This window comes from Juglans regia, chromosome 7 (genome assembly GCF_001411555.2).
Source record: "Juglans regia cultivar Chandler chromosome 7, Walnut 2.0, whole genome shotgun sequence".
In the NCBI taxonomy this organism is placed as follows: domain Eukaryota; kingdom Viridiplantae; phylum Streptophyta; class Magnoliopsida; order Fagales; family Juglandaceae; genus Juglans; species Juglans regia.
The window spans coordinates 21,533,446-21,559,976 of NC_049907.1; the positions used below are offsets into that span (position 1 = coordinate 21,533,446).

The 26,531-nt window shown below is 36.7% G+C and overlaps 2 protein-coding genes across 3 annotated transcripts in view; both read right to left on the bottom strand.

The window, feature by feature from the left end:
• LOC109008450 (DNA gyrase subunit A, chloroplastic/mitochondrial) overlaps positions 1 to 7,062 on the bottom strand; it is a 47,027-nt gene extending 39,965 nt beyond the window's left edge. For both annotated transcript variants that reach the window (XM_018988545.2, XM_018988544.2), the window contains exons 1-8: positions 6,546 to 7,062; positions 5,016 to 5,085; positions 4,832 to 4,897; positions 3,790 to 3,891; positions 1,082 to 1,126; positions 893 to 991; positions 708 to 794; positions 475 to 545 (exon numbers count right to left, since the gene is read on the bottom strand). In XM_018988545.2, coding sequence (XP_018844090.1) covers positions 475 to 545; positions 708 to 794; positions 893 to 991; positions 1,082 to 1,126; positions 3,790 to 3,891; positions 4,832 to 4,897; positions 5,016 to 5,085; positions 6,546 to 6,991 — 986 coding nt within the window. In that variant the 5' untranslated portion in view covers positions 6,992 to 7,062. The remainder of the gene's footprint in view (positions 1 to 474; positions 546 to 707; positions 795 to 892; positions 992 to 1,081; positions 1,127 to 3,789; positions 3,892 to 4,831; positions 4,898 to 5,015; positions 5,086 to 6,545) is intronic.
• Positions 7,063 to 19,634: 12,572 nt separating this feature from the next.
• On the bottom strand, positions 19,635 to 25,722 carry LOC109008449. Its single transcript, XM_018988543.2, has 4 exons — positions 25,548 to 25,722; positions 24,063 to 25,375; positions 23,941 to 23,986; positions 19,635 to 20,095 (listed from the first exon to the last, which is right to left on the bottom strand). Exons 2-3 carry the CDS (start codon positions 25,373 to 25,375, stop codon positions 23,983 to 23,985), a joined length of 1,317 nt encoding a protein of 438 aa, XP_018844088.1. The 5' UTR covers positions 25,548 to 25,722; the 3' UTR covers positions 19,635 to 20,095; positions 23,941 to 23,982.
• Between the last annotated feature and the right edge of the window lie 809 nt (positions 25,723 to 26,531).

The following is a 26,531-nucleotide window of genomic DNA, read 5'->3' on the forward strand; positions in this document are numbered from 1 at the left end:
TAGATCATTCACTGCAAATAACCGCTACATACAATTGAAAAGCTAAACAAAGGTTTGCCAAGTTTACGCAAATAGCAGGCAATGTGTTTCATACATTACAAGGCATAAATGTGTCAGTGTAATGTATTTTCATGTGCTCGCTCATTCACTTACACATGCAAACATAAGAAAATTAGAGATACCATCATAACAATAGTAGGTAATCATATCCAAAATATTTCTTAGACTTGCTATAAAACTACCTTCATGTACACTATAAATTAATACATAAATCACACCACCAGGTAACAGCACCCAAAATATGCAGCACCCCAATGCACCATAAATTTTACTGAATTACTCCTCAAATTACAAAAGTCGGCAGAAAATACAACCATTAGGGAAAACAAGAGAAGGGGGGACAATACTCAGTAAAGTTTGTAGGGAAGCAAACCAGAGGTAAATATTATCTTAACTTCTCAGAATGATACATACCCAATGTTTCCCATAATCACTCCCCCAGTTGGAAAGTCAGGCCCAGGCATGTATTCCAGCAATTCTTGCAGCTAACACAAATAAAAAAGTTATAGAACTCAAGTTAATGAACCCATCCTACCTTTAATATCAATTCTAACTTAAACAAAGTAATGATGACAACTTGACTTTCGAAAATTAGTCACGTATTCTAATATAATAGAAAGAAGGAGAACAAAAGTTTGGGTACTTACTGTAGCTTCGGGATTATGAATCAATGCACAGAGAACATCTACCAACTCCCCAAGATTATGAGGAGGAATGTTGGTTGCCATGCCAACCTGAAAATGATTATCATGATTGAGCAGAAAAAATACACTAACAAATCCAAAGCATAAATAGACATTTAAATATAAAAAAAATGAACAGAGTAAGTCACCGCAATCCCAGAAGAACCATTCAACAACAAAGTTGGAAGCCGAGCAGGTAGAAGTGATGGTTCCTTCTGTGAATTATCAAAGTTTGGTACAAAATCAACCTGCAAACAATGAAGCAAATGACACAAAATCATATTGATGAAAGAAATTGAAGTATGATTATGAAAAAATATATAAGGAAAAGCACTAACTGTATCTTGTTCTAAATCTGCCAATAACATTGCTTCTGTGAGTGCCTGAAAAAAAATGAGGTAAATAATTATCCTTTAAGATAGCTGCTTTCTGTACAACACAATAAATCATGAAAAGGGACATGATCATGCACTATAGAACACTTTTGTACACTTGCCCCAGCAAACACCATTAACACTAATTTTGCACTTAATTAATCAAGGAATTAGGTGACATACGTCAGGTATCCAAAACACAAGCAATGGAATGCCTTTTTTTATAGGTAAAATAAGATTTTATTGATCAAGTAAACAGGCAAAGCCCAAGTACACAGGAAGTATACATGGATAACAACTAGTTACAAGTTAGGAACTAGAAATGGATACAAGAAAATCATGGGAACTAGTCCCACTGAGGACAATCGCAGAAGCCCACAAAAATAAAGTATGAAAGAAGAAACATCGGAGATCATCCAACGAGCAAACTTGAACAAAGGTCGAAAAGCAAAATTCGTACTCCCCAAATGAATCCAAATCATCTTATCCACCTACCAATACTCAAAGCATACAACAAGCAGAAAAGCTCATAAATAGCCCCAATTTTCCAATCCCGAGCTGCTCTAGTAAAACAAACATTCCAATATAAAGAGTCACCAAAGCTATCCAAAAGATCCACCAACAAGGCCTCTTGGTCATGAGCAATCCGGAAGAGGCCAGGAAACGCAATCCTGAGAGTTCTATCACCACACCAATGTCATGCAAATGGATTAGGATACTTCAATATAACATCCAATGCAACTGCATTAGGATGCCAGTAAGAAGACATTCGGCATCAAGACTAGTAACTTGCCAAAGCCAATACTGCAGGGTGGTAGCTCATGGTACTATAACAAAGGGCTTTAAATCGTAGGCATAGTTTGATTACACAAATGAGATGAAATGAGATGAGAAATTTGTGAATAGCATTGAAATGGTTTGAGTTAAGATTTTTATGGGCTTTCGGGAAAGGGGAGAGAAAAAGTTGAATAAATAAATTATAAAGTTAAAAGAGGGTTAGAATATAATTTTTTAATATTATTTTTGTTTTGGAATTGGAAAAAGTTAAATTTTTTTTTGTGATTTGCTTGAAAGTTTGGGAAAGTTGTAATGATTAGATAATGACTAGATGAAAACATTGAAAATTTAAAATTGAAAAATGTTTGTGTTTCAATTGTGTTTAGATTTTGAGATGAGATTTTTTTTTTTTTTTATAAGTATGGATGTTTAGATGAGATGGTTTGAAAGGTTTACGAAACCAAACCAGGCCTTAGCATAAACCTGAAAACTAAAAATCCCATTGAAGGCTCAGAAACTTAAATAACAGGGTTGTTCACATCAAACATTTTAAAGGACACCAACACTTCAACACTCTTTGTAGACACATCCTGCACACAGAAATGTGCGTACTGAACCAAGTAATAGACAGAGTAAATACTCTGGATTGTTCTACTTCAGAATGATTGAAGTAGTTTCTAGAAAAAAAAAATACAAATATATATATTAGCTGCATTTAATTTAAGGAGAGTGAAAGGGAGGAGGAAAAACCATGTCTAAATCATGTTTATTAAGAACTTGCCCAAACGACCATAGTCTAGCAGTTTTCTTGAAGCAACATAGATGGTCAAATGAAGGCAAATTTTCATCCATGAATCTCTCAAGCCAAGGGTTAGCTCGAGCATTAAGGTTGAATCCTTCATCGATTCTTGTTCCTTTTTTTATTTTTAATCTTTTCTCACCTTATCAAATGGCAGTAGAGGGAGGCTAGAGAAGTAGTTTAGCTGTAATATACTTCCCCAAGTCTAATGCAGCAGTTTTGGTCAAGGACCATTTTCCACTAGTTCAGTGGGCAGTGTTCAAACACTCTTATCTAAACTACTGAAGAATATTCTTGGAGGGACGGTTGGGAAATGAGAAGGACACATAAAATACGGCCAGAACTGCATACACAAAAGAGAGAAAAAATAAAACCATATTCATTCAAATTGACTTTAAATAAGGCTTATGATCACTGATGAAATAGTTGGATGTGGGATTGCCACTCCTTTCTTTCCTTCCTATTTGGATCTGTTGTTAACTTCTTTGGGACTTCCTTAAGATAAACATAGAGGGGTTCTTTCTCTACCTGCTACACTCTTTTACTAGTGACAGGTGTTGAGCAGAATACAGCTTCCAGCAATGTTTACATTCTAGTTTGTGATCAAATTAAGCAATCACAGAAGACGATATGATTGTCCTCGGAATATCTTTATGGACATTAATAGTTTAGTTCATGTAAATTTGTAAAATATATTAAAAAGGCACCAACATTTTACACAAATTGAATTTTATTGTGTCAAACTGAACTTAGATTAACGTCTGAAATTAGTTGGGTTGATTTATTAAGACCCAATTGTTTTCCACTTCATCACACATCCTATTTATACCTTCTTCAGGAATCAGTTGCTGAAATGATTAGGTTAGCAAATCCTTCCATCTGTTAGTTATACAAATATTGCTAAACAACATCCATCATCAATAAACCACAGAGGCTGTACTAACAGGTTTTTTTTTTTTTTAAGTAAAGAAACCAAGAGGTTAATTATCTGCTTCTTCCAAAAACCAAATTTCAGGAAGCATTACCCAGAACCCTGTATGGAGACCTTAAAAAGACAAGACAGCTAAATCAAGAGTAAGCAAGTACTTGAACATACCTCCAACCTACACTCTGTGTAACGCATGGCAGCAGGAGGATCAGCATCTATTGAACCAAAATTCCCATGCCCATTGATTAGTGGACATCGTAAGGAGAAATCCTGCAAGAAACAGCATTAAAGAAAGTGCAAATAAATCTTGGGTCTAATGAAAACGTTTCTGCCTACTGAAGAAATTTTGGGTCTAATGAAAACCTGTCTGCCTACTGACTTTTGACAAATGAAACAAGACACTTAAGAGCACTAATGCTACAACATCAGAATGAAACCACTTAGATCAACAGTCTAATTGGCACTTTGATGCATTGCACTTAAAGAAATTAAAGTGAACAGATTCCCAGCAAAGGAGAAGTAAAACACATTGCATACAAGTTTGATCGTTTTAGGTTATTCATTCCCAATTGTGTGCCAATTTATCCTGACATCCTAAAAAAACAAGACATTAGTTTTACCTTCCCCCTCAAAAGCACTGCAACATGAAAAGAAAACTTATTTTATCATGCCAGGAGAGCATCTTCATGTGAGAAAGCCTACAATTTGAAATAAAAAATACTATAAACCAGCATAAAGCCAGCTAAGATTCTATAAAATTTCAGATAATTTAAAGAGTAGCCTCGCCTAGGATGATAAAAAAGCATCATAAACATACATCTGCACTGTGTGAAGATGAGCAGAAGTCCAGAGCATGGATTAACAGTAGAGTAGGTAAAGGAAATAATTGAAACTCACTTCTTTTATGAGAAAGTTATCATCTTCTTTTTCTAGTTGGGAAACCTCAATGAGCAAAAAGAACAAAGCATTTACATATTCCTAAAGTGAACAGCTTCAAACACAAAAATATACAACACATACTTTATCGGTCCAAGTTGGGCAAGCTTTTTATGATTCAGTAGGCTTAAGTGGGGCAATTATACAAATCAGCAAAAAAGGTCACTAAAAGACACTCCACAAATACTTTTTTGGCCTGGGGACTCAACTGTTCCCTGGCCACTTCCCCAAATCCTCTGCACCTATCCATGAACATATATATTCCCACTATTACCTGTGCCATTCGCACTAAGGAATCATAGACAGCGGTGTCACCATGTGGGTGAAATTTTCCTAGAACCTGCAATAAATAACCACAAAGTAAGATACTAAACAGCACAGACAAGGATAGCCAAAAGACCAAAGCAACGATATGATCCTTTTAGGGCAGTTAAAATTAAACGGAGTCAGATTTTAACCTCTCCAACAACTCTAGCACATTTCTTGAATGGCTTTCGTGATGAAAGGCCCAATTCATGCATTGCAAATCTGTAGCCCAAAAAAAAAGAAAATTTGAGGGAGAACTTGTCAGCTACACCGTTTAAGAAAATTGACTTGAGATATCTATTTGTTATAAATACAGATGCAATATCTGCAGACACATGCATAAATAGTCATTTTTTTATAAGTGCAATATGCATAATAAAAATACAAGAGATGTAAAAAAATGCCCAGAAACACCCAAGTAGATGTATAGGATAACCACACACATGTGGCATCCAAATCAGGTAAATGAGTACATAACCAAAATCTTAGAAATGCAATTAATTATTTGATAACAAATTATTTCACAGAATGAAGCTTTCCAGCCATATTCATTCTTTAAGTATTTCATAAATAACTTAATCGCGCATGAATTCAACATAAACCAATGGAAGTAACTAAATTATAAACAACAATAACATCGACAACAGCATCCTCAAACTGCAGCAAATTGAACAAATTTGCCACTAGAAATTACAGAAACCTTCCTTTCCTCATTTTCTCATCTTCTTTCAAAGGAAACTTCATGAATAACAAAGTAAACTCTTCCATTGAAGAAGAAGGCTCATGTTCCGTCAAATGTGGCTTTCTTTGTATGGACAGCTGCAATAGGGAATATTCAGACCATAGATAACTTGAGAAAGTGTGGAATGATTGTTTTGGATTGGTGCTTTATGTGTAAAAAAGACGCGGAATCAGTGAATCATTTACTTCTACACTGTGATGTGGCTAAAGTGTTGTGGGATGGAGTGCTTAGAAGAGCTGGACTGATCTGGGTTATGCCAAAAGCAGTGGTCAAACTACTAGCAAGCTGGACCAGTCTTCATACTTGCTCCCATGTGGCAGCTGCATGGAAGATGATTCCTTTGTGTATTATGTGGTGCATTTGGTTGGAAAGGAATAAGAGGTGTTTTAATAACAGGGAACGCAATGTAGATGAACTCTGGACATTCTTTACAAGTTCGTTACTTTGTTCGGTTTCTGCTATTGTACTCAATGGAGGGGATGTCAATGAGTTTTTGTCGTCACTTTTTTAGCTTTAGAATGTAACTAGGTGTTTCTTTTGTATACTTCCTGTATACATGGGCTTCGCCTATTACTATTATGATGAATAAAATTTTTACTTATAAGAAAATGTAAACTCTTCCCTTTTTACTACTCGACCAACAAAAGAGAAAGCACACCCATTTTATTTTTTTCTTAAATTTATCCATCAAAAAGGGTATTAAAACAAAATTCTTATTAAACTTTATTTCAGTTTACAAAAACTGTGCCTAAAATTTAAAAACTAAAATTGTTTTTGAAAAAGAAAAAATAATCTGCCCCTATGATAATGCAGTATCCTCATTACTTGTAACAAAAACTGTATTATCCTCATTAAGAAAGTTGGAAACACTCTTCCCCTACTTTCCGGAAATTTAACGCCAATAAAACAAAAATTCCCAACGAAGAAAGGAAAAGCTCACAGGATTCGACGGTGAACAGGCTTGAGACCATCGCGAACGTCGGGCAAAGCACGGCCGAGGAGGACTGACATGGCGTAGGCCATGTAGGCCTCCGTGGCCTCCTTGTGGAGCTCCGTTGGCACGACTCTACCACCATCACCACCGGCGTTTCCAACTCTGCCCTTGACCAGCACGCTACCGTTGCCATCCTGCCCCTCGTCTCCGTCCGCATCGTCGCTGCGCCTCGATTTAATGGCAGCCGACCGAACGGTACGAGACGGAGGGGAGGAAGAGGAGGGGGAGCCGGAGAGAAAACGGAGCTCGGAGCGTCTGTGGGAGAGACTGGAGGAGAAGCGGGTCGGGGCGAGGGGGAGAGAAGGGCGGTAACGGAGTAGGATTGAGGAGAAGCGGAGTCCGGAAGAGAGAGCCATGGAAGAAGGGTCCGAGAGGAAGTAGGAAAGCTTCATGGAGGTGGCATTTGCCGACAGTTCGAGTGAGAAAAACCCTAAGCCCTTGTTTGGGTGGGGTTCCTGGGCGCCAAATTCTGGAGTTTAGATTATCAAAGTGCACGTGAATGGCACCTGCCTTTACGGCGTGTGGGAGTTTGGGAATGAAAGATAAAAAAATAAAAATAAATAAAGGAAAGATCCCTTCAAGAAAATAAAGGAAAAATATAAGAGAAAAGCTATTAGGATGGATCCCGATAAAAAATAAATAAATAAATAAATATTTTTTTAATAATATTGTGAATGTTTTTTAAATATTTAAAAATATGAAAATAAAATGAATAAATAAAATAAAATAAACAAATTGATCTTGTCGGGAGCCATATAATATCATCAAAATAATAATTTGCAGTAAGTATCTTTTAAACCAATAAAATTTACTTAATTCAATTTTAATTGTTAAGATATACAAAAAATGAGTGATGTACCATAATTTTAACAATCAGATTATAATGGAGGGTGCAAAATATTAGTTTTGATAATTTAAATATAGAATTCCAAACTCATTGGTTTAGGTGTGAAAAATGTATTTTTCCAAAAATAAAAATAAAATTACAGTCACATCTTGCAAATGCAAGCAATCATGGGACAGAGGAAAATGTCTAAAACCAAAGTTATTTTTCAGCCATTTATCTCATATTTAAACTTGGTTGAAACCTTTAAAGTCTATTTGTTTATGGTTCTTTGAATAAAATATTCCATTTATTTCTCTGAAATAATAAAATAGAAAATACTTGAGAAGAAATGACATTTTGATTTCACAATACAGATAGTTCAGTATCAAATGATAATTCGAGTAATTTTTTACACTTTGCAGCATATCAATTAAATTTTCTCTAGTTATCATAATTTGTAAGATAAATTATCTCATTCTTTCAATTTTGATAAAATAAGAAATCTCGTCCTACTTCATTTGGATTAAATTGAATAATTAGTAATTGGTTCCCTTAAAAAAAAATTGATTTGAATATTAGTTCAAATTGTGTTTAGTGATAATTTAATATATATATATATATGTATTGCTTTTTTTAAATAAGTGAGAAGATAATGCAATGTATATTGGTTTGGATATTATTTGATCTCTTTGAGCAAAGAGATGTTTTGAATTATTTTTGGATCGTAATAGTTATAAGGCGCTGACGTGGCAAGGATCTAATTTTTCTCTTAGGATTGGAGAGGCAATTAGGGTTTTGCATGGTAGTGGTCGCCAGCCCTACGTGTATGACGGCAGAGCAAGGTGTCTATGTTGAGGGTTCTAATCAGAATCACACGTTGAAGCAGGTTGTGCATTCAGGGGGTTGCACTAGGAACATCGTCTAGTCATGGATTTGATGATATTGTTGTCACAAGGTCATAAACCCTTCCCGAGGTGGATATTTCATTGCGGGAACCATGTTTCAGTGATGGGGAGACATTTTTTCTATTCTCTAGAGCAGAGATCAAGCAATTGGCAGAGCCTTTTCATTTTTCTGTTGTGTTGAAATTTCTGCGTCAAAGACCTTCACTCGATCATATGCAAGGGTTCATAAAAAATCGATAGGGTTTGAGATGCCTGTGGTGGGTCAATTGAAAAGCTCTCGGAACATCTTAGTTCGGATGTCGAATGAAGAGGATTTCATCATTGTTATGGCTCAAGGGAATGCGAATATCGAGGGTGTGCCTTATAGGACGTTTCATTGGACACCGAATTACAACAAAGAAAAAGACTCCCCATGGGTTCCTATCTGGATTACTCTACAAGGTCTGCCTCCTAACTATTTTCATGCGTCTATTTTGCGAAGTATCATATGGGGCTTTGGTTGATTCTTAAAGAGGGATAATGTGACTGCATGTGTGACTCATCCAGAGGCAGCGTGCATTTGTGTTGAAATGAATATCTCTAAGCCTTTGAGGCACTCGTTCTAGTTAGGTAAACTGGGTATAGAGAACAGTCATTATCAAGATGTGTTTTTCGAAACGCTTCTAGCATTTTGCTTCCATTTTTGGAACACTAGGCCATAAGAATAATAAATGTGTTTGTCGAAATTGGCATGAGAAAAAAGGGGTGTCATATGGGAATTAAGAAAATGGGAGAATAGAGAGACCCAAACAAGTTTGGAAGGCAGTAGGGGTCTTTGATAAAGAGGCTTTGATGCAAAAGCAGGTTGAAGATACGGTGATTAAATCATATTCTCGTAGGGCAGAAATTCTAGATGGAATCTAAAAACGTAAAGGTGAGGCGGAAAGGACTTCGAGGGATGTTTTATTCATTTCTTTGAATGGAAAGGTTCTAAAAAAGAGTCAATTTGATCTGGTGTTAAAGTCGGAGGGTCCATTGAGAGATTGCTTGACCAGATGGGTTGGTAATATTTAAGAGTGTGGTGGTGTAGCTAGTGTGGCGATTGATTAGATGAAATATTATCTGGAGCAGTTGGGAAGATGGTTTGAGCTAATAGAAGAAGCGTCAGACGATGACCATGCTGAATTGCCTGTCGGCCGATTATCTCCCAGGAGTTCCCTAAAGGCAGTGGATGAAGCTTTGGAATTTGAGCTTGCTTGTTTGGCAAATTGACGGGTACTTGGTGAGGACAAGGTTTTTTCTCAATACCGAGCCATCTCTGATGTGGAATCAGAGGAGGAGTTTAATGAGATGACAATCAAATGTTTTTATTCAGACCCGGATATGAATGTACCTTTGAAGAGGTTACGGGGGGTAAGGAAAGAAAAACCTATTGTTGTTCTAGAGAGGAGGACTCACTCCAAAAAAAATTCTTTAATTATGATGAATATACTTACATGAAATATTAAGGGGATTCTTTCGCCGAATAGTAGATTTTGACGCATTTTGAATAAAAGCCGCTCGTCTATGGTGGCTCTTTTAGAACCTTTTATTGGTGCTAATAAATGTAGTAGGTGGGCAAGGTGGATGAAACTGCCTTGCTTTTTTAATCATGCTGAGGTTGGAGGAAAAATATGGTTATTCTGGGAGGAGGACTTTGATTTTGAGTTGGTATAAATGTCGAATTAGACATTGTGTGGTTGGTTTGTTTATGGGAGTATGCGAGTTCTTGTGACTTTTGTTTATGCGAGTTGTTTTCAAAAGAAATGTATGGAGCTTTGGAATTTTTTAAGTGGTCAAGATGTGGATGGATGGCCATGTTTCATAAGGGGATTTTAATATAATTTGGAGTGATGATGAAAAAGTGGGTGGCCTTATGCGGGCGTCTCGTGTGAAAGATGATTTCAACTCTTGTATTCAAGAGTGTGGTTTGATTGATCTTCCTTGTGAGGGGCAGTGATTGTCTTGGTGTAATGGAAGGTTAGGGGGTCGACGGATTTCGGCAAGGCTAGATAGAGTCTCGGTGAACACGAAATTTTTGAATTTGTTTGGTGATGCACGCGTTGTGTATCTTTCGAGAACTTCTTCAAATCATTGTCCAATGCTTGTATCTTTGCTTCGTGAGAGGAGGTGGGGGGCAAGACCTTTCGTATTCCAACGTATGTGGGGTACTCATTAGTGCTTTCTTCCGTTGGTGAAGAAAGTGTGGAGCTAGATGGTTGGGGGGTGTCCGATGGTGCAGGTTAGTAAGAAATTAAAGTTATTGGAAGAGGCCTTGAAAAAATGGAATATAAACACTTTTGGTAGAGTTGAAGTGGAATTAAAAAGTATTGAAGATTGTATCTTTTTGTTGGAGCAGTCGGTTAGTTCAGATTACTCTCAGGAACATAAATTTGAACTATTAAAGTGCAAACAACGCCATTTGCAGTGGCTTCACCGTGAGGAAATGTTGGGGGTGCCAAAAGTCACGTGTTAAATGGTTAATAGAAGGTGATTCTAATACAACTTTCTTCCATGCAGTGATGAGAGTTAAAAAGAAGAACAAGCTGGTGGACCGAATGATGCTTGAAAAATGGGCTGGTGTTGAAGTCATCGAAGGAGGTCCATAATGGAGCGGTTGGTTTTTTTGAGGATCTCCTTACTATGACTTGTGTTGAATTTGTTAAGTCGTCTTTAAGTTTGTTGTAGCTGTCGGTTTTGGATCAGGAAAATGAGAGTTTGTGTGTGTTGCCATCAATGAAAGAATCAAAAACGACACTTTAGTCTATTCCACCAGATAGTAGCCTGGGACCAGATGGTTTTTTGGCTAGTTTTTTCATCCTTACTTGGGATATTGTTAATCAGGATCTTTAGGACATGGCGAGATAATTTTTTTAGGGGAAGCCTTTGTCGACATTTTTTGGTGCTACGAATTTAGTACTAATTCCAAAGGTGGATGCGCCGGTGGGTTTTGGGCAGTTTTACCCTATTAGTTTATGTTCGGTGGTCTACAAAATCATGGAAAATTTATGGTTTTTAGATTGACATCGATACTTGGAAGTATTATCTCTCCGGAGCAAGCAACGTTCATTCATGGGAGAAGTATCTTTGATAATATGGCTCTCACTCAAAAATTGGTTCACGACATTAATCAGAAGACTAGGAGAGGTAACGCAATGTTGAAAATTGACATGGTGAAATCTTATGATCGAGTGAATTGGAGATTTTTAATGGAAGTGTTGCGAATGTTGAGTTTTTCGGATAAGTGGCGATCTCTTATTTGTAATTGCATTTCTTCTCCATTTTATTCAGTCATGTTGAATGCATATACTAGAGGTTTTTTTAAGCCTTCTCGTGGTCTTTGTCAAAGAGACCCTTTATCACCTTATTTGTTTATTTTGTCGGAGGAGTTGCTTTTTGAGATGCTGCACAAAGAATTTCAGTTGGGGAGGATTAAGCCTTTTAATCCGAGTGGGGGGTACTATGATTAGCCATTTGTTGCATGCTAATGATAACTTGATTTTTGCTAATAGTGGATAGACCTCTATTCAAAAACTTATGGAGGTGATCCATAATTATGTGTATGTCTGGACAACTCGTTAGTCCCAACAAGTCTTCTATGTTTTTCTCTTCGAATATCTCTTTTGAAAGAAAATTAGAGCTGAAGCGTTTATTTGGTTTTGAGGAGGGTTCTTGGCCTTGTAATTACTTGGGGATTCTGTTGCATGTGGGGAGAGTGAAATTACGTATGTTTGATCATTTTTTGGCTAAAGCTTAGAAGAAGTTTGCGGGTTGGAAAAGTAAGATTTTATCTTTTGGGAGTAAGCTTATTCTCATTAAGCATGTTCTGAATAGTATGTACATTCATATGCTCTCAGTGTTGAATCTACCAAAGTGAGTGTTATCAGGTCTTAAAACGATTTGTTTTAGTTTTTTATGGGGTTCTTGCATGGGAAAAAAGAAGCATAAATGGATATATTGGCGCAAAATTTGTTTACTAGTGGAAGAAGGTGGGCTGGTATTCAGGATCTATCTGAGGTCCAAAGTTCATTGTTAATGAAGTTTGCATGGAAATTAATTATTGGTGGATCGATGTGGTCGAATTTTTTCTCCACAAAATATGTGGGTAATGCTCACATTGCTACTATTATGTATTCGTTGAGAGGTTCTCAATTTTGGAAAGGCTCATGCTAGTAATGCCTACTGTGTTAAGGAATTTGGGATGGTTGGTTTGGAATGGAAAGCTGAATTTTTGGTATGACAATTGGTTGGGGATGGCCCGATTGCGGACGAGCAAATGGTGGTGGGTGAGGGTGATGATATTTGCGTCTGGTAGAGAAGATTTCTCAGTTACGCTTTCATTTGCGTGAGGGTGAGGATGTTTGCGTCTGGAAGCATTCGGCCACGAAATCAGCTTGGTAGCTTATTAGACAGTACGGTAATTTATGTCCATGGCAGAGGTGGCTTTGGTATGATCATGTGTTGAAGAAAATGTCTTTTATGTGTTGGAGAGCCTGACGGAAGGCATTACCTGTGGATGATGCGATCAAACATCTTGGTATTTCGATTGTTTCGAAGTGTAGTTGTTGTGTTGCTCCCCAAGTTGGATCATGTGCTCTGTGATGGGGAGGGGGCGAGGAAGGTTTGGAATTTCTTTGCGGGAGTTTGTGGGGTTCGATTGCCCGTGGCTGGATGTGGGTGCTTAATGTATGGTGGTGTCGTGCTTCTTGTTCTTCTTAAGTTGGTTGGATACGTGGGATCATTGCCATTATTATTTCCTAGGCTCTTTGGAGAGCTCCTTATGCGGCTCAAATGAAAGATATAAAATATGATTGGAGGGCCATAACTCGTGCAGTGAAAGTTTCTTTAGTGGAGATATCTAGTACCTTGCGACATTTCAGGAAAATGAGTCCTAATGATTTGTTGGTGCTTTAGGAGCTAAATTGCCCAGTTGTTCCGATTCGTACAAAGCTATCAAGGTTGATTGCGTGGCATCCACCTGAAGTGGAGTTGGTTAAGCTTAATGTGGATAGTAGATCTTGTGGAAACCTGGGTGCTTCAGGTGGGGGATGAATTATTCGTGATTCGCAGGGATGTGTTCTTGCGGGATTTGCTTATTTTTATAGCCAAGCAACGAACACAATTGCGGAATTTCGAGCTTTACTTGATGGGCTGCAGTTGTGTCATACGATTGGGTTAAGAAATTTATTGGTTGAGTCGGATTTGAGTGTAGTGGTGGGATGGCTAACTTCATGAGTTTGTAAGTATTGGTTTTTATGAGATTTTTGGGAGGAAGTGCAAGAGCTCATTTGCACGCTTAATGTCCAGTTTCGGCATATTTTTAGAAAAACTAATATGGTTGCAGATTTTTTGGCGAAAGAGGGCACTAAAGGAAGATCTTTAGATTTTATTGATGACAGTTTTGTGCAAGGAAGGATTCGGGGTCTTGTTCGTTTGGATAGATTGGGTATTCCTTGTATTTGACGTTAATGCATTTCTTTGTTATTTGCTTTCAAGAGGCTTTACAGTTGTAACCATGGTTGTTCCTACGTCAAGGTCTTTATAATAATAGGAGGCCTCGACCTCGTTTTTCTAAATAAAAAATTGATCTCTTTGAATGCAAGTATCTCCTCTCTTGCAAGATAATTGTGTTTGTTCACATGGTCCACCAAGCAATGGAGACCACCACTGACATATTTTGGCTTAATGGCTTGTGCTTTCAGCAATTTATACTCAGTAATAAATTGCGAATCCGATTATCCACCTAGTTATTACTTGCGCTGTAACTACCCACACTACCCATGTTCCAAATTATCAGAAGTCACTGATAATTAGACAACAGCCATTGGAACCATGCAGATGCTCCCAATGACCGTTGGCCATGAACTTCAACAACTTCAACTTTTTCCTCAAGCTCAATATATGTTGCTGATATTAGTGATGCAGATGAATGTTTCCAACATGATCTAGCCGCATCAAGATAACGCCATCTGCATTGTATTTACGTATTTCTATATGAATAATAATTCTCTACTACAACTCAAGTATATAGTATCTAGGAATTATCCAAAGAGACGCCTACGGCCTATTTAAGAAGATAAGGATACAAGAAAGTCATGTAGATTTAGTGCATTTAAAGTTTTATGGAGGCTATCCAACACAAATGAGTATTGATAACAAATTCTCAGCTATTGCAGCATGTTTATTGAAGACGACTAGATCAAAATAATAACAATGATTATTTATTGAGAATACATCTAAAAAGGATCACATCATAATATTAACAGCACATCACATAAATATAGGGGTGTGCATCTAGATCCGGATCCGGATATTCGGCCATAATAGGATCCAGATGGTAAAATTCGAGTGGTTATCTGCCCGGATTAATCCGAAAAGAATCCGAGTAGATATCCAGATTTTTCACCATATGCATAATCCGGATTGTTCACTACAAACCCGAAATTTTCACTATAATCTGGGTTGTTAATACTTTTTTTTTTTTAAGAAGACTAAACTTAAAAAAATGTTTTTATAGCACTTGTTTTTTAAAAAAAAAAAAAAACCGATATGCTTAAATTGCTCAGATTTTTTTTTTTAAATAATTTAAACACTTTTTAAAAGATTTTTATAAAAAAAATAAATTAAAGAACAAAATAAATAAATAATATTGTTGTTACCACACAATGCAAAATATAAATTTGCAAAGAACAAAAGAAATATTAAAACATCACAACTAATTAAACTAAAACATAAATTTATAAATAACAAAATGCATTAGTCTTCACATCTTGAATTTAGAATTGGAGGAAAATTTTCTACTGGACTGTCTCTCCATAAGCTGCCAACAACATCAATTACAATAGAAAAATGAAAGCTATAATGATTAGAAACAATAGAATACAATTTGAAATAAAATCTCACAAAGACACTACAATAATTATTGTCTTACAGCTTTAGTTATTGGGTCTATATCACCAAGAAAAAATCTCATCTTTCTTCTAGGAGCACTCTCAGATTCATGTTTCATAACTGACTCATACTACAAATATTAAATGCACAAAACAGTTTCATATATGTGAAAAAGTAGAAAAGAACAAAAGAATAAAACTTAAAACAAAACCTCATAAAGACACTACAATAATTACTGTCTTACAGCTTTAGTTCTTGGGTCTATTTCACCAATAAAAAGTCTAATCTTTTTTCTAGTACATTCTCAAATTGTTAACTTACATTTCTTCTTTTTGGTGAATGTTTCAGCCATGTACTTGCTTTTCATTTTAGATATAATCTGTTGTCATTTCTATTCTCAGATAGGAATAGTAAATAAAGATTCACAAAGATAAGCAACACACATGGTAGAGGAAAACAGATTTGTTATTTGTGATCATGCAACAGAACTACGAAGAACAACCAAATTTACTAGGTGCAAAAAAAAAAAAGTCTCTTTTGCTTTTTATACATGCCAATTTGAATTTATGTTGTTGAAAGAAACTTGCTTCCAGTGTAGATCTCCTGTAATCGAAAGTTAAATATCAAATAAAGCAGCCAGCTGCCTTCTTATCTTTAGCTCTATTATGAATAGAAGCATGCATGACAGTTGATACCTATGTACCTTAAGAAGAGGGTTAAGTTGAAGTTAAAGTTGCTTAGGTTGCTGAAGTTGAAGGAAAAATGTTACCTTAAGTAGAAAAAAATATAGAGGTTAAGTTAAATAGATAAATTAATAATAAAAAATCAAACTTAATAAGTAAAAGTGTTTACCTTCGATGTCAACGCGTTCTATATGCTCCTTCACCTCCCAAGAACTAAGTGGTTCACAAGTCAACAAATTTTGCGTGCAAGTTAGTGCTTGGATAGTCGCTGGCGTTAACGAGCTTTGGTATGGGTCTATTACACGTCCACTGGTGCTGAATGCAGACTCAGATGTGACGGTGGAAATAGGAATGCCCAATACATCACGTGCAATCTCCGCAAGGATGATATATCTAAATAAGTTATTTTTCCACCAATCCAAAATATCAAACTCGGATACTTTTGGTTCAATCACATCCGACAAATACCTATCCATGTCTGAGCTAAGTACTCAACTGTTTTGCTTCTCAAAATATTGCTCTAGATCTGTATCAAAATCTTCACAGTCCAGGTCATCACCAATAATACTTGAGGAACTTCTATGGGCCATATTTGATCTCCCACTACCTAGCTCATGAAACTTGTGGTATTGCTCAATCAAAAGATTTATGAGCAATCTTATGTTGGCCTCAATTCTATCTCCGCATTCATCCCATTTGCACCTTTTTAACCAATATGACAAGACTGTAATTTTATATCGAGGGTCAATGACAAAAGCTACGTAAACAATCATGTTCATCCTATCCGTTTTCTCCCAATATTTATCAAACTTAAATTTCATAGTAGAAGCCATCATCATCAACATATTATTCTCACTCTGACCCATATTGTTCAAAGTGTTCTCAATTGTAATAATTTGTTGAAATAACATATTAGAGGTCACATACAATGAGCCAGAGATTTTCAAAGTGGTATCATAAAATTGTGAACTCATTATCTCTTATGTTCCTCCTCATATGATCAATAACAATATAATTAAATGAGGCATTATCCACGGTGATTGTACAAAGGCGGTTAATCTCTTAATCCGCCAAACAAGACTCTAACATCCAAGCAATGGTCTCACCCCTATGATTAGGAATCTTGAAAAACATTATAATTTTCTTGTGTCATACCCAACTTTGATCAATATAATGATATGTAACACAAATATAATTCTTGTTTTGCACCGATGTCCATATATTGGTGGTCAAACAAACTCTTTAACTACTCAACAATGCTTTCAACTTTTGCTTCTCCTCCTTGTATAAACTAATACACTCTTTTTGGAAGGTGGTTCGGGATGACAATGTGTGTCTAGACTCTAAATAACCCAAAAGTTTAACAAATGCCGGATGCTTTATAACCTTGAATGATAATTCACACTGGATAAAAAAATTGGAAATCATCGCCTTTAATTTTTCATGATCATATTGTCCTGACACTTGAGGACTAGATCATTTACCATCAATCTTAACTCTAGTGTGTAAGACATTGATGAAGTATCATTTTTATAATGAAATCCATAAATTTTGAAGCAATAATTGTATTGAGCTTTAGGTGTAATGGGATCAACAGGTTTAATCCTTGTATAATGATCCCATACATGAGATTGGTTGGTAGCCTTCTTGGCTCTTTTTGACTTTGAGGGAGAGATGGTGTAGGGGTATTCATAGAGGAAGGCACTAAAGGACTAGTGTTTTCCTCAATGTCCAATGAAATAGGAATGAATCCACCAACACTACCACTAAAACTACATTCCATCTATTTTAAACATAAAAAATAACGTATATGCTTCAGCATTTTCAAGGAAAGATATCAGGACAGTGAAATGTAAACTGATGTATAAAACAAATAAACAAAAAGAAACGGGATAGAAAAAACATAGAACAATCTGAACCTAAAATTATAGTTTCATAACAACAATTTTTCTGATGAGTAATATAATAAGAAACTGCAAGTTGGACTCCATAAACAAATTAGAAGTTTAAATTATAAGCCAACAGCCCACACAAATCAAAACCCACTTACTCAAATCTAAAGTGCATCTAACTTTAAACATAACATAAAAATATCTATACAAACCATATCGGAGTTTGATAGTTTTTAGCCTGATATGAACACCATGATAAGAAAATCTAAGTACATGACCAAATCTAACAAGCATCATACAAGAAAACTTCTAAAAAGAAAACAAATTGACCAAGACCAAACAACGAGAATTAAGTAAAGAGTATTCTCGGCAAACAAACACAGCATTAGATTTGTATATACTATTTTGACCCAAATTAAACGAACCAAAATTAGATCAATGACTCTCTTATCCATTTTTAAACGAACCAACAGCCCACACAAATCCAAACCCACTTACTCAAATCCAAAGTGCATATAACTTTAAACACAACATAAAAATATCTATACAAATCGAGCGAGAGAGATGACCATACCGTAGGTTTCGGAGTTGAGAAAGAGAGATGGGGTTCGCAGACTCGGCGCTCACAATGATGGCTAGCAGCTAGAGTTTCACTTTTCAGCTCAGTTGAGAGAAAGGGGCTCAAAGCCTTCGAGGACTAGAGTGAAATGAGAGGCAGAGAAGCACTCGAGGGGTGCAAACCAGTGATAGTAGGGCTTGTGTTTCACTGTTTCAGAGACACTCAGACACAGAAACGAGTATGAGACGAGAATGAAAGTCGAGGACTCGAATGAATGAGGATTAAATCTCGGGGGTGCAAATGGCGTAGTTTTCCATTAGCAAAAACGACATCGTTTTAAATCAAAACCAATGTTTTTTTTAAAAAAACAGTCAGTTACGGAAACCAGGTTAAAAACTGGATCTGTAACCAGATTTGGGCGAGTACACAATTTTTTTTACCTGCCCGGATACACCAGAATTTCGAGTTTCGAACCAGACCGAAAATAAAATCCGACCCGATTGAACACCCTTACTGATAAATATCAGCAACAGAGGTAAAGCTTCTTAATTATCATCATAATTGTTTCAACATATCTCAGAACATGGATCAGCTAGTTGAAAACAGGAAAATTCCAAATTCAAGTTATTCAACGAGCACTCTCCAAGATAGGGATGTGATGTTTTCTTGTCAACAAGGAATGTTTTCAGTAAAACCATACTTGCCAAACTGACAAAATTGGTGTACCATTATATAGTAATTGAGCCGAGAATCCTAAGGGTTGGCTCAAGTGGTAAAGGTCTTGGACTTGGAAGTGTGTTCCTCCTAAATCTAAAGTTCAAATCTCCTTGAATGCAAACAATCTTTTAGGGCTATCAGATTAGGAGATTTTTCACTTGAATTACCCGAAATACACTTGCGAAATACTCATTGCCGATGGCCTATGCACCTCCGGAATTAGTTGGAACGCTGTTCCTAGACACCCGGTGCCAAATCAAAAAAGGAAATTGAGCCTAGCCTTAAGTTGAAATCCATTACAGAGAATATAGGAAAACGAAAATTATTAATTTCTGCATAAAGCATTGCCACATAAAGGAATATTCTGCAAATATTCTGGGTTCTTTTTTCTTTCTTTTTTTTTTAAATGCATTCTTCTGGTGAATTATCTAATATTTTCAAGCGTCCGACGAACACTACCAATGTCAAAAGTACTCAAAACCAGGGATGAAATACATGCTTATAGCATGTCTAAAAACTCTCCAGGAATTCCTGACTATGGCTGGCAATTAATCATTTTCCGGATGCGCAAAATTGTCCCGCCCAAACCATACTTATTTTCCAGTCACCAAGCCAACAAATATACAAAGTACATCAAAAATCAAAATTTGAATTAAAAGAAATACAGCAAACACCACATAATAAATAAAGTTTCAACAGGCAAGCCTGAGACTTATCGAAACACTACCAGATAATGTGCAGGTTAGCCCCCAAATCCAATTCAAACCGACTGATTCTGATCAGTTTTATGGGTCAAGGTAACAAATTGCCATTTAGCAATCTCAAATAATGAACATCCAGGATGACGTAAAATAATTGCCTGCTTGGGTAAGCTTCTTCTGTCACCATTTCCAAGACTTTCCACATAGCTGCTGGTGTAATGTCCATGCTTGCCATCTTATCTACTCCTTCGAGTCTCATTGGCACTGCAGTGACTGCACCCCTAGTATTTCTGCCTTGTTGAATCTGAGGAATAAAAGCAACGGTGAGAGGACAACTTGAAGAGCAGTATCAGATACTGAACTGGCTCTAAGAATCATGATCTTGTTGTAGTGTAGTTCAGAGAGAATGCACAACAAAAAATGTAGTGAAGTTTCTGCAGGTTATTGACATAACGAAATTCTATTAAAAAAAAGGATGAGAACAGAACAGCGAGTTCTCTTCAATAATGAGAAGCAGGAGCATCCCAAAACCAATCCAAGACCCAGAAGGCTCACTGGTCCTACAAGAAGTGAGAAGCAAGTCCACTACCAAAATGAGAGGCAGAATCAGAAGACTCACTAGTTCAAAACAAAGCGAGAAACTTATTTCTATAAGCTATGGGAATGTTCCAAATATTTCAAATCATATCACTGTCAAGGAGCTTGCATGGTTCATATTAAAGGGATTTATGTGTGATCAATGGATAAAATTTCAGGGTTGCTATTGGGTATTACAGAAGGCCTTCATGAATGAAACCTTTTGGCCTTACACATCTTTAAAACCAGAAACTTTCCTCAAGATTCTCATAAGGAAGATGAAATGAAACTAATGACAGATCGCTTACCCTAACAGAACGCAGTGGCTGAAAATGCCCTCAATAAAATTATTGATGACCCTGAATGCCTAGTGGCAAAATAAAAGTATAGATAAATTGAAATTAAAGAAATTAAATGGACGAGAAAGTACATATTGAGGACACCATCCTGCCTTCACCAGAAGTGAGAATGCTACCTCCCATACTGTACAACTATAGATCCAAATGGCCTCTAATCAACAAACCAGAGGTTGGAATGTGTATATGAAGCCTAGATTTAATCAAGTTATTCTGATCTAGAAAGTGACCCCTTTTATAATATTAAGTTAATTCAATATATTTTCTGGTCAGAACCAAAAGCACAGGAACTAGAAAGGCTGGATTTTAATACAGGCTAACTTTACCGTGCACTTTCAAAATTCTTTTCTGTAAAGATACAAGACTGTGTATGCCCTCACATGTATGTGCCTGTCCATGCATGGGCATGTTTAGTCGAGGTTGCCTGTTTAAATCTTTGGAGAAAATGTAGCTCCTAAATAATGAAGGTGCCTCAACATCTTGTACAATCTTCCCATACCAAATGTAACATCAATATTCGTGTAAGTGAAAGCGTGTACAGCATACATTTCTTCATCAGTCTTTGTCAGATAGTTAGGTCCCAAAAAGTGAAATTCTTATATAGCAGTAGCTACACCCCCCAACTCCACATTGTAATCAGTTCAACATCAGTACTAGTGTGCGGAACTGAATCCAGCAGATTTCTGTCTTCTTTAAATATTTAGACTAAAAAATAATAAAATTCTTCTAGAACTGCTACAGCCTACAACACTCACAGTTCCACACCATATTGAGTTCAAAGTCAATATTTGTATTGCGACTGCATTCACCATGCTAAAACCCTCCCCAACCATTTTTTCTTTTTCTTTTTTTAATAAAAGGAGAAGAATTAGTAAAACAACAAGAAAAGAAGACCTTAACAGTTGTACACAAGTAGGAGACATGTTTACTAATTTTGGGCTAGAGTTCAAATTTTCATGAGAAACTAAACAGGGGCAAGAGTTCAAATTTGCTCGGGTGATTGAAGTAGCTCACTTACCAAGCCACAGTCATTCAGTGAAAACCCTCTCTCTCTCTCACACACACACACACACAGACGCACATACACCCCCTAAAGAGGGGCCAAATACCACAAATTACTAAATACAAATATTTCACTGGCATAACTAAACATTTTCATACATCATTGCACATTGGAGTAGATATAAGAATGGAATTTAATGAAGGTTAATTTTCATACATCATTTTCATGAATTTCTTGTTTCCATTTCCTCTCCCTAAATAGGTGTTACCTTTTCTATACCATCTTGTGTACTTGGGCTATGCCTATTCATATCAATTATCAAAAAATAAATAAATTTAATGTAGGTTCAATAGTAAGTGATTTCAGAGCTTCAAAGGCATCAAGTCTTCTACCTGTGCACAAGTGTCTATTTGTATGTTCAATTAAGTTATTTCGGTTTGAATTTTTCAAAGCTCATCAAAGATGAAATTCCTCTAAAGGTGCTTCTACCCTCCAAATAATAACTATTGTTAGTCTTGGTCTAGTAGCGATTTAATGAAGTGGACACCGTGGATTCGAATTCCAGTCAATTTACACAATAAAAGTTTAGCACTGGAACGAGTTTAACATAAAAATTTGTATGCACAAGCTAGCCCAACAACTCTCCAACGACCCCAACCCCCAGAAAAGGTGAAAGAATCAAACGAGAAATAAATAAATAAAAGGAATGCATAACCAATGTACAAAAGCATGGATGTCATACCTGATGAAGTACACCCAGTACTTTTCATCTCATGAAAAAAGTTAGAGATCGCACCACATTAAATATAAACTCCAGCTACTCGCTGAAAAGAGTCACTTTCACAAATGATGAAAGTGGTCTGCAGCATCCTCATTCCAGGTGGTCATTTCCGCCTGGCCTGGTAGGGATGAGACTCACAAAGATACCATTGCAACCCATCTCAGTGATACAAAGAGTAATAAGGCTAATCAGTAACTTTGCTTTTTTTTTTTTTTTTTTTTTGGGGTGTTGGGGAAGATAAGTAAACGATAATTTTATTGATTAAAAGAACTCATATCCCATGTACACAGGACATATAAAAGAGACCCAAGTAGGATGAGCAACATATACAAGAAAATCATGGACACTTAATCCATTAAAATTCATCGGTAACCAGTCCCTTTGCTCACTGACAAGAACACTCACATAATCTGGGTGGAAACAGATAATTACTTTTTCAAACTTTTTTTTATTGGCATCGGATGTCCGGGAATAGTGTTCCAACTAATCCCGAGGGTGTACAAGCCCTCAACAAGAATTTTCCGCAAGTGCACCCTCGGGTAATTCAAGAGAAAAATTCTCCAGTCCGATGTCCCCTAGAGATTGTTTGCATTCAAGGGGGTTTGAACCTTAGATCTAGGGGGAGCATACCCTCAAACCTAAGGCCTTTACCACTTGAGCCAACCCTTGGGGGTTTACTTTTTAAGTAAGTTCCTTTTCAAACTTATTCTCCTACAATGCATTTGCATATTAAATTTGAAGTAATCCAACAACACCACTTAGATATATATAGTAGCACATAAACTTACATATTTAAACAGTTGTGCTCGCTTTGCCTTGGTTTTTTTTTAAACAACTGATTATGTTAAATACAATTGAAGAACTTAAGGCTTTAGTTATTTACAACCCTTTACCACTGGGTGACAGCCCACTTTTGTATACCAAATTTTAGTACCCAGGAGTTTTTTTTACCTCATCAGTCTTTGTAGTATACTCCCTGTGTAACATGATAATGGCTATGCCTTCTCTTGATTATTTAAGAAAATTTGTCTCAAAATCGTTTTTATCGGTAATCTTATAAAAAAATGTTATATACACGCAGTCAAAATTGGAATAATAAATTATAAGGTCAATCAGAAGTTGCTCCTATGGGATTGAGAATGGACTCATTGGTTGAAGATCCATTGGGTGCGACTAACATACCAGTCAATGAAATGTAACAGCTAAAATTTACCAACAATGCAATGCATCAACAATCATCCAAACCTGCACCCCGTTTTGCCATGGGATTCAACCAGAAACATTTCTTTATTTATACAAGAGATAGTTACATAAAAAAATTAACAGATAAATTTTATATTCTTATTGATTAGAATCCCAGGTACACAGATAAGTATACAACAGTACCTAGTTGAAGAAAGTCCACATTAGAATGTAATCAACAATTCTCTGACCTTTACACTTCTTCCCGTGACCATAATCATCCTCTAATAGCTTCAGCTGGAAAGCAGAAAATGTTCGTTCAAAAAACGCTTTACCCATCAACAATTGTTTTTTTTTTTATAAGTAGCCTTACCCATCAACAATGAATTGATCATCTTGATTATCTCCCTCAACCCTTGTATCTCCATGAACCATACCATTTACATGATGCAGATTCTGCATCATCTGTGAAAGATAATGGTTGCTAGCACTAGTATGATCAGAAAGCCCAGCTGGATGAGCGGTCCATTGAGAGACAATCCCAAGCAACTGGTTGGTGAGGTTTTGCTGCTCATGAAGAATTCGGGTCTGAATCTGGCCCATGTCTGCCCGATGCTGATTCAGCAAATCATCAATCCTCTTCTTCCATTCTGACCTTCTCCTATTCATCCTCTCCTGCCATTCTCTCTCATGAATCAACTCTTCCTCTCTTCTTCTTCTTTCCCTCTCCTCACTCTCCTTCTCCAGAGCTTCCCATTCTCGAATTCTCTGCTTCCTCAACTTCTCCCTAGCCTTCTCTCGCTCTTCCATATCCTTTTCACTCTCTTCCCATTTTCGTTCCCATTCTTTCTCCACCTCCACCCGGACACTCTCTCTCCTTTGCCTCTCACGCTCTCTCTCCTGCTCACGCTGCTCAAACCGAGCCTCCAATTCCCTCAACTGCCCCAACTGGTTTGCAAGAAACCCCCATGCCTTCCTTTCCAAACCTTTCAACACTTTCCTCTTCTTCTTTGAATTGGACCCATTCATATTTACTTCTTCATACACAAAACCAGGGTCCCTGCCCTCTCTAACCTGATCATTCCCATTATAATCCTCCTCCACTTCCTCTCCATCATACTCAAAACCAAAACCCATCACCCCATTCTCAATGCCATTGATCCCTGCCACTGGAAAATCCCCATTCCCATCATTATCCATTGGTCCAAACCCCACCATATCCATCCCCCTCTCCATGAAACCCCCACCATTTTCACCATTCATCACCGTCGCCAAATCGGCATTACTACCATTCCCTATTGGCAAGTCCCCGAAAACCTCTTTGTACCTCAAAAAATTCGACCAATGCGTATGTCCCTCCACCCAATCAAATTCCTCCCTATTATTACAGTCCCCCGCGCCGGAATTCTCAGAATCAGGCTTCTTGATCTTTTGCTTGACAAGCAAGTACTGGTGCCTCATGTTCTGGACCTTGGTGGACACGTCCTTCCAAGTCCATTGCCAAGGGTACGCGATAGAATCGCGAGCGTGGTGCACCGAATTGACATAACAAGCAATGGGTTGGAATTTCTTCTCACGGGTTTTCATCTTGGCGAGGGTTCCATCAGAGACCATCTCTCCATACTTTGAGATTAGGGTTCTCTCTTCTGCTTCAGTCCATTTCTTTCTTCTTGGAGGAGACATCATCTGGACACACCAATAACCCAACAGTAATAATTTTATCTGAAAGTAGATTATTACCAGTACTAGAATAGCATAGCGAATTGAGTGGCATTTAAGAAGGGCACCCAGATGTAACAGGCTGACCCAGATGAAGAAAATAAGAGAACCGAGTACGAAAGCGAAGAAAGGGGCTTACCTTCAGGTGGAGATTGCAAAGGCTTAGTGATGGATGGGATTGAATTTGGGACTGATGAAAGCTCCGGACTAGGATTTTCTCGGGAAAATTTTGGTACAGAGAGCGGAAAACTGGACTTGTATTAAAAAAGAGGGAAAAGAAAAAGAAAAAAAAAATAAGGGAAGCGATTATCTGTGCGTTGTGTTCAGAAGACTAGTAGACTAGTAGTACCGAGCTGGAACGGTTGCTTTTAAAAAAAAATAGAAACAAAAACAAAACATAAAAAATTTACTCATTAAACCAAAAAAAAATCCAAAACATTTATACTCAATTTAGCCGCCAGAATCCGACGTTAGTTCCGATTATGCAATGTTGGCTCGTTTGGATTCTCTTTTTGAATTAAGAGAGTATTTCGTATAATCTCATTATTATAATTTTTTAAATTCTTTATATAAAATATAATAAATAATTTAATAGAGTTTGAATAGAATAGAATTTTACACTTGTTATAAGTAAAGTCAAAAGTTGATATTGAACTCTGAATGAATCGAAGTTGGAGAGGAGATTTTTCATGTCCATCCGGGCTGGGCCTAGGTCCCTCGTGCCGGCCCACAGCTCTTGACTAAGAAAGCCTAGACGAATCCAAGGGTAGTTGTAAATAAATCAGTCTATTCAATAATCCGCTCGATACTCGTCCTGTTAAATTCGAATCGAACTCGACTCGTAAAAAAAAAATTCGTTTGTGAAAACAAATGCCCGCTTGATTAGTAAATAACACTGATTTCAACTCGGCTAAGATTCGTTAAGGCCCGCTCATTTATATCCAAGTCCACTTGTTAGCTCGACTCAATTAGAACTCATTCATATATTAATAAATATATACATACAATTATATATATAGTACATATATATTAGCTAATAATATAAGCATAACATTTTTATAATTAAAAATATTATTTATGGCTATATATTAAATATATTTCGTAGCTATATTTTATAATTTTT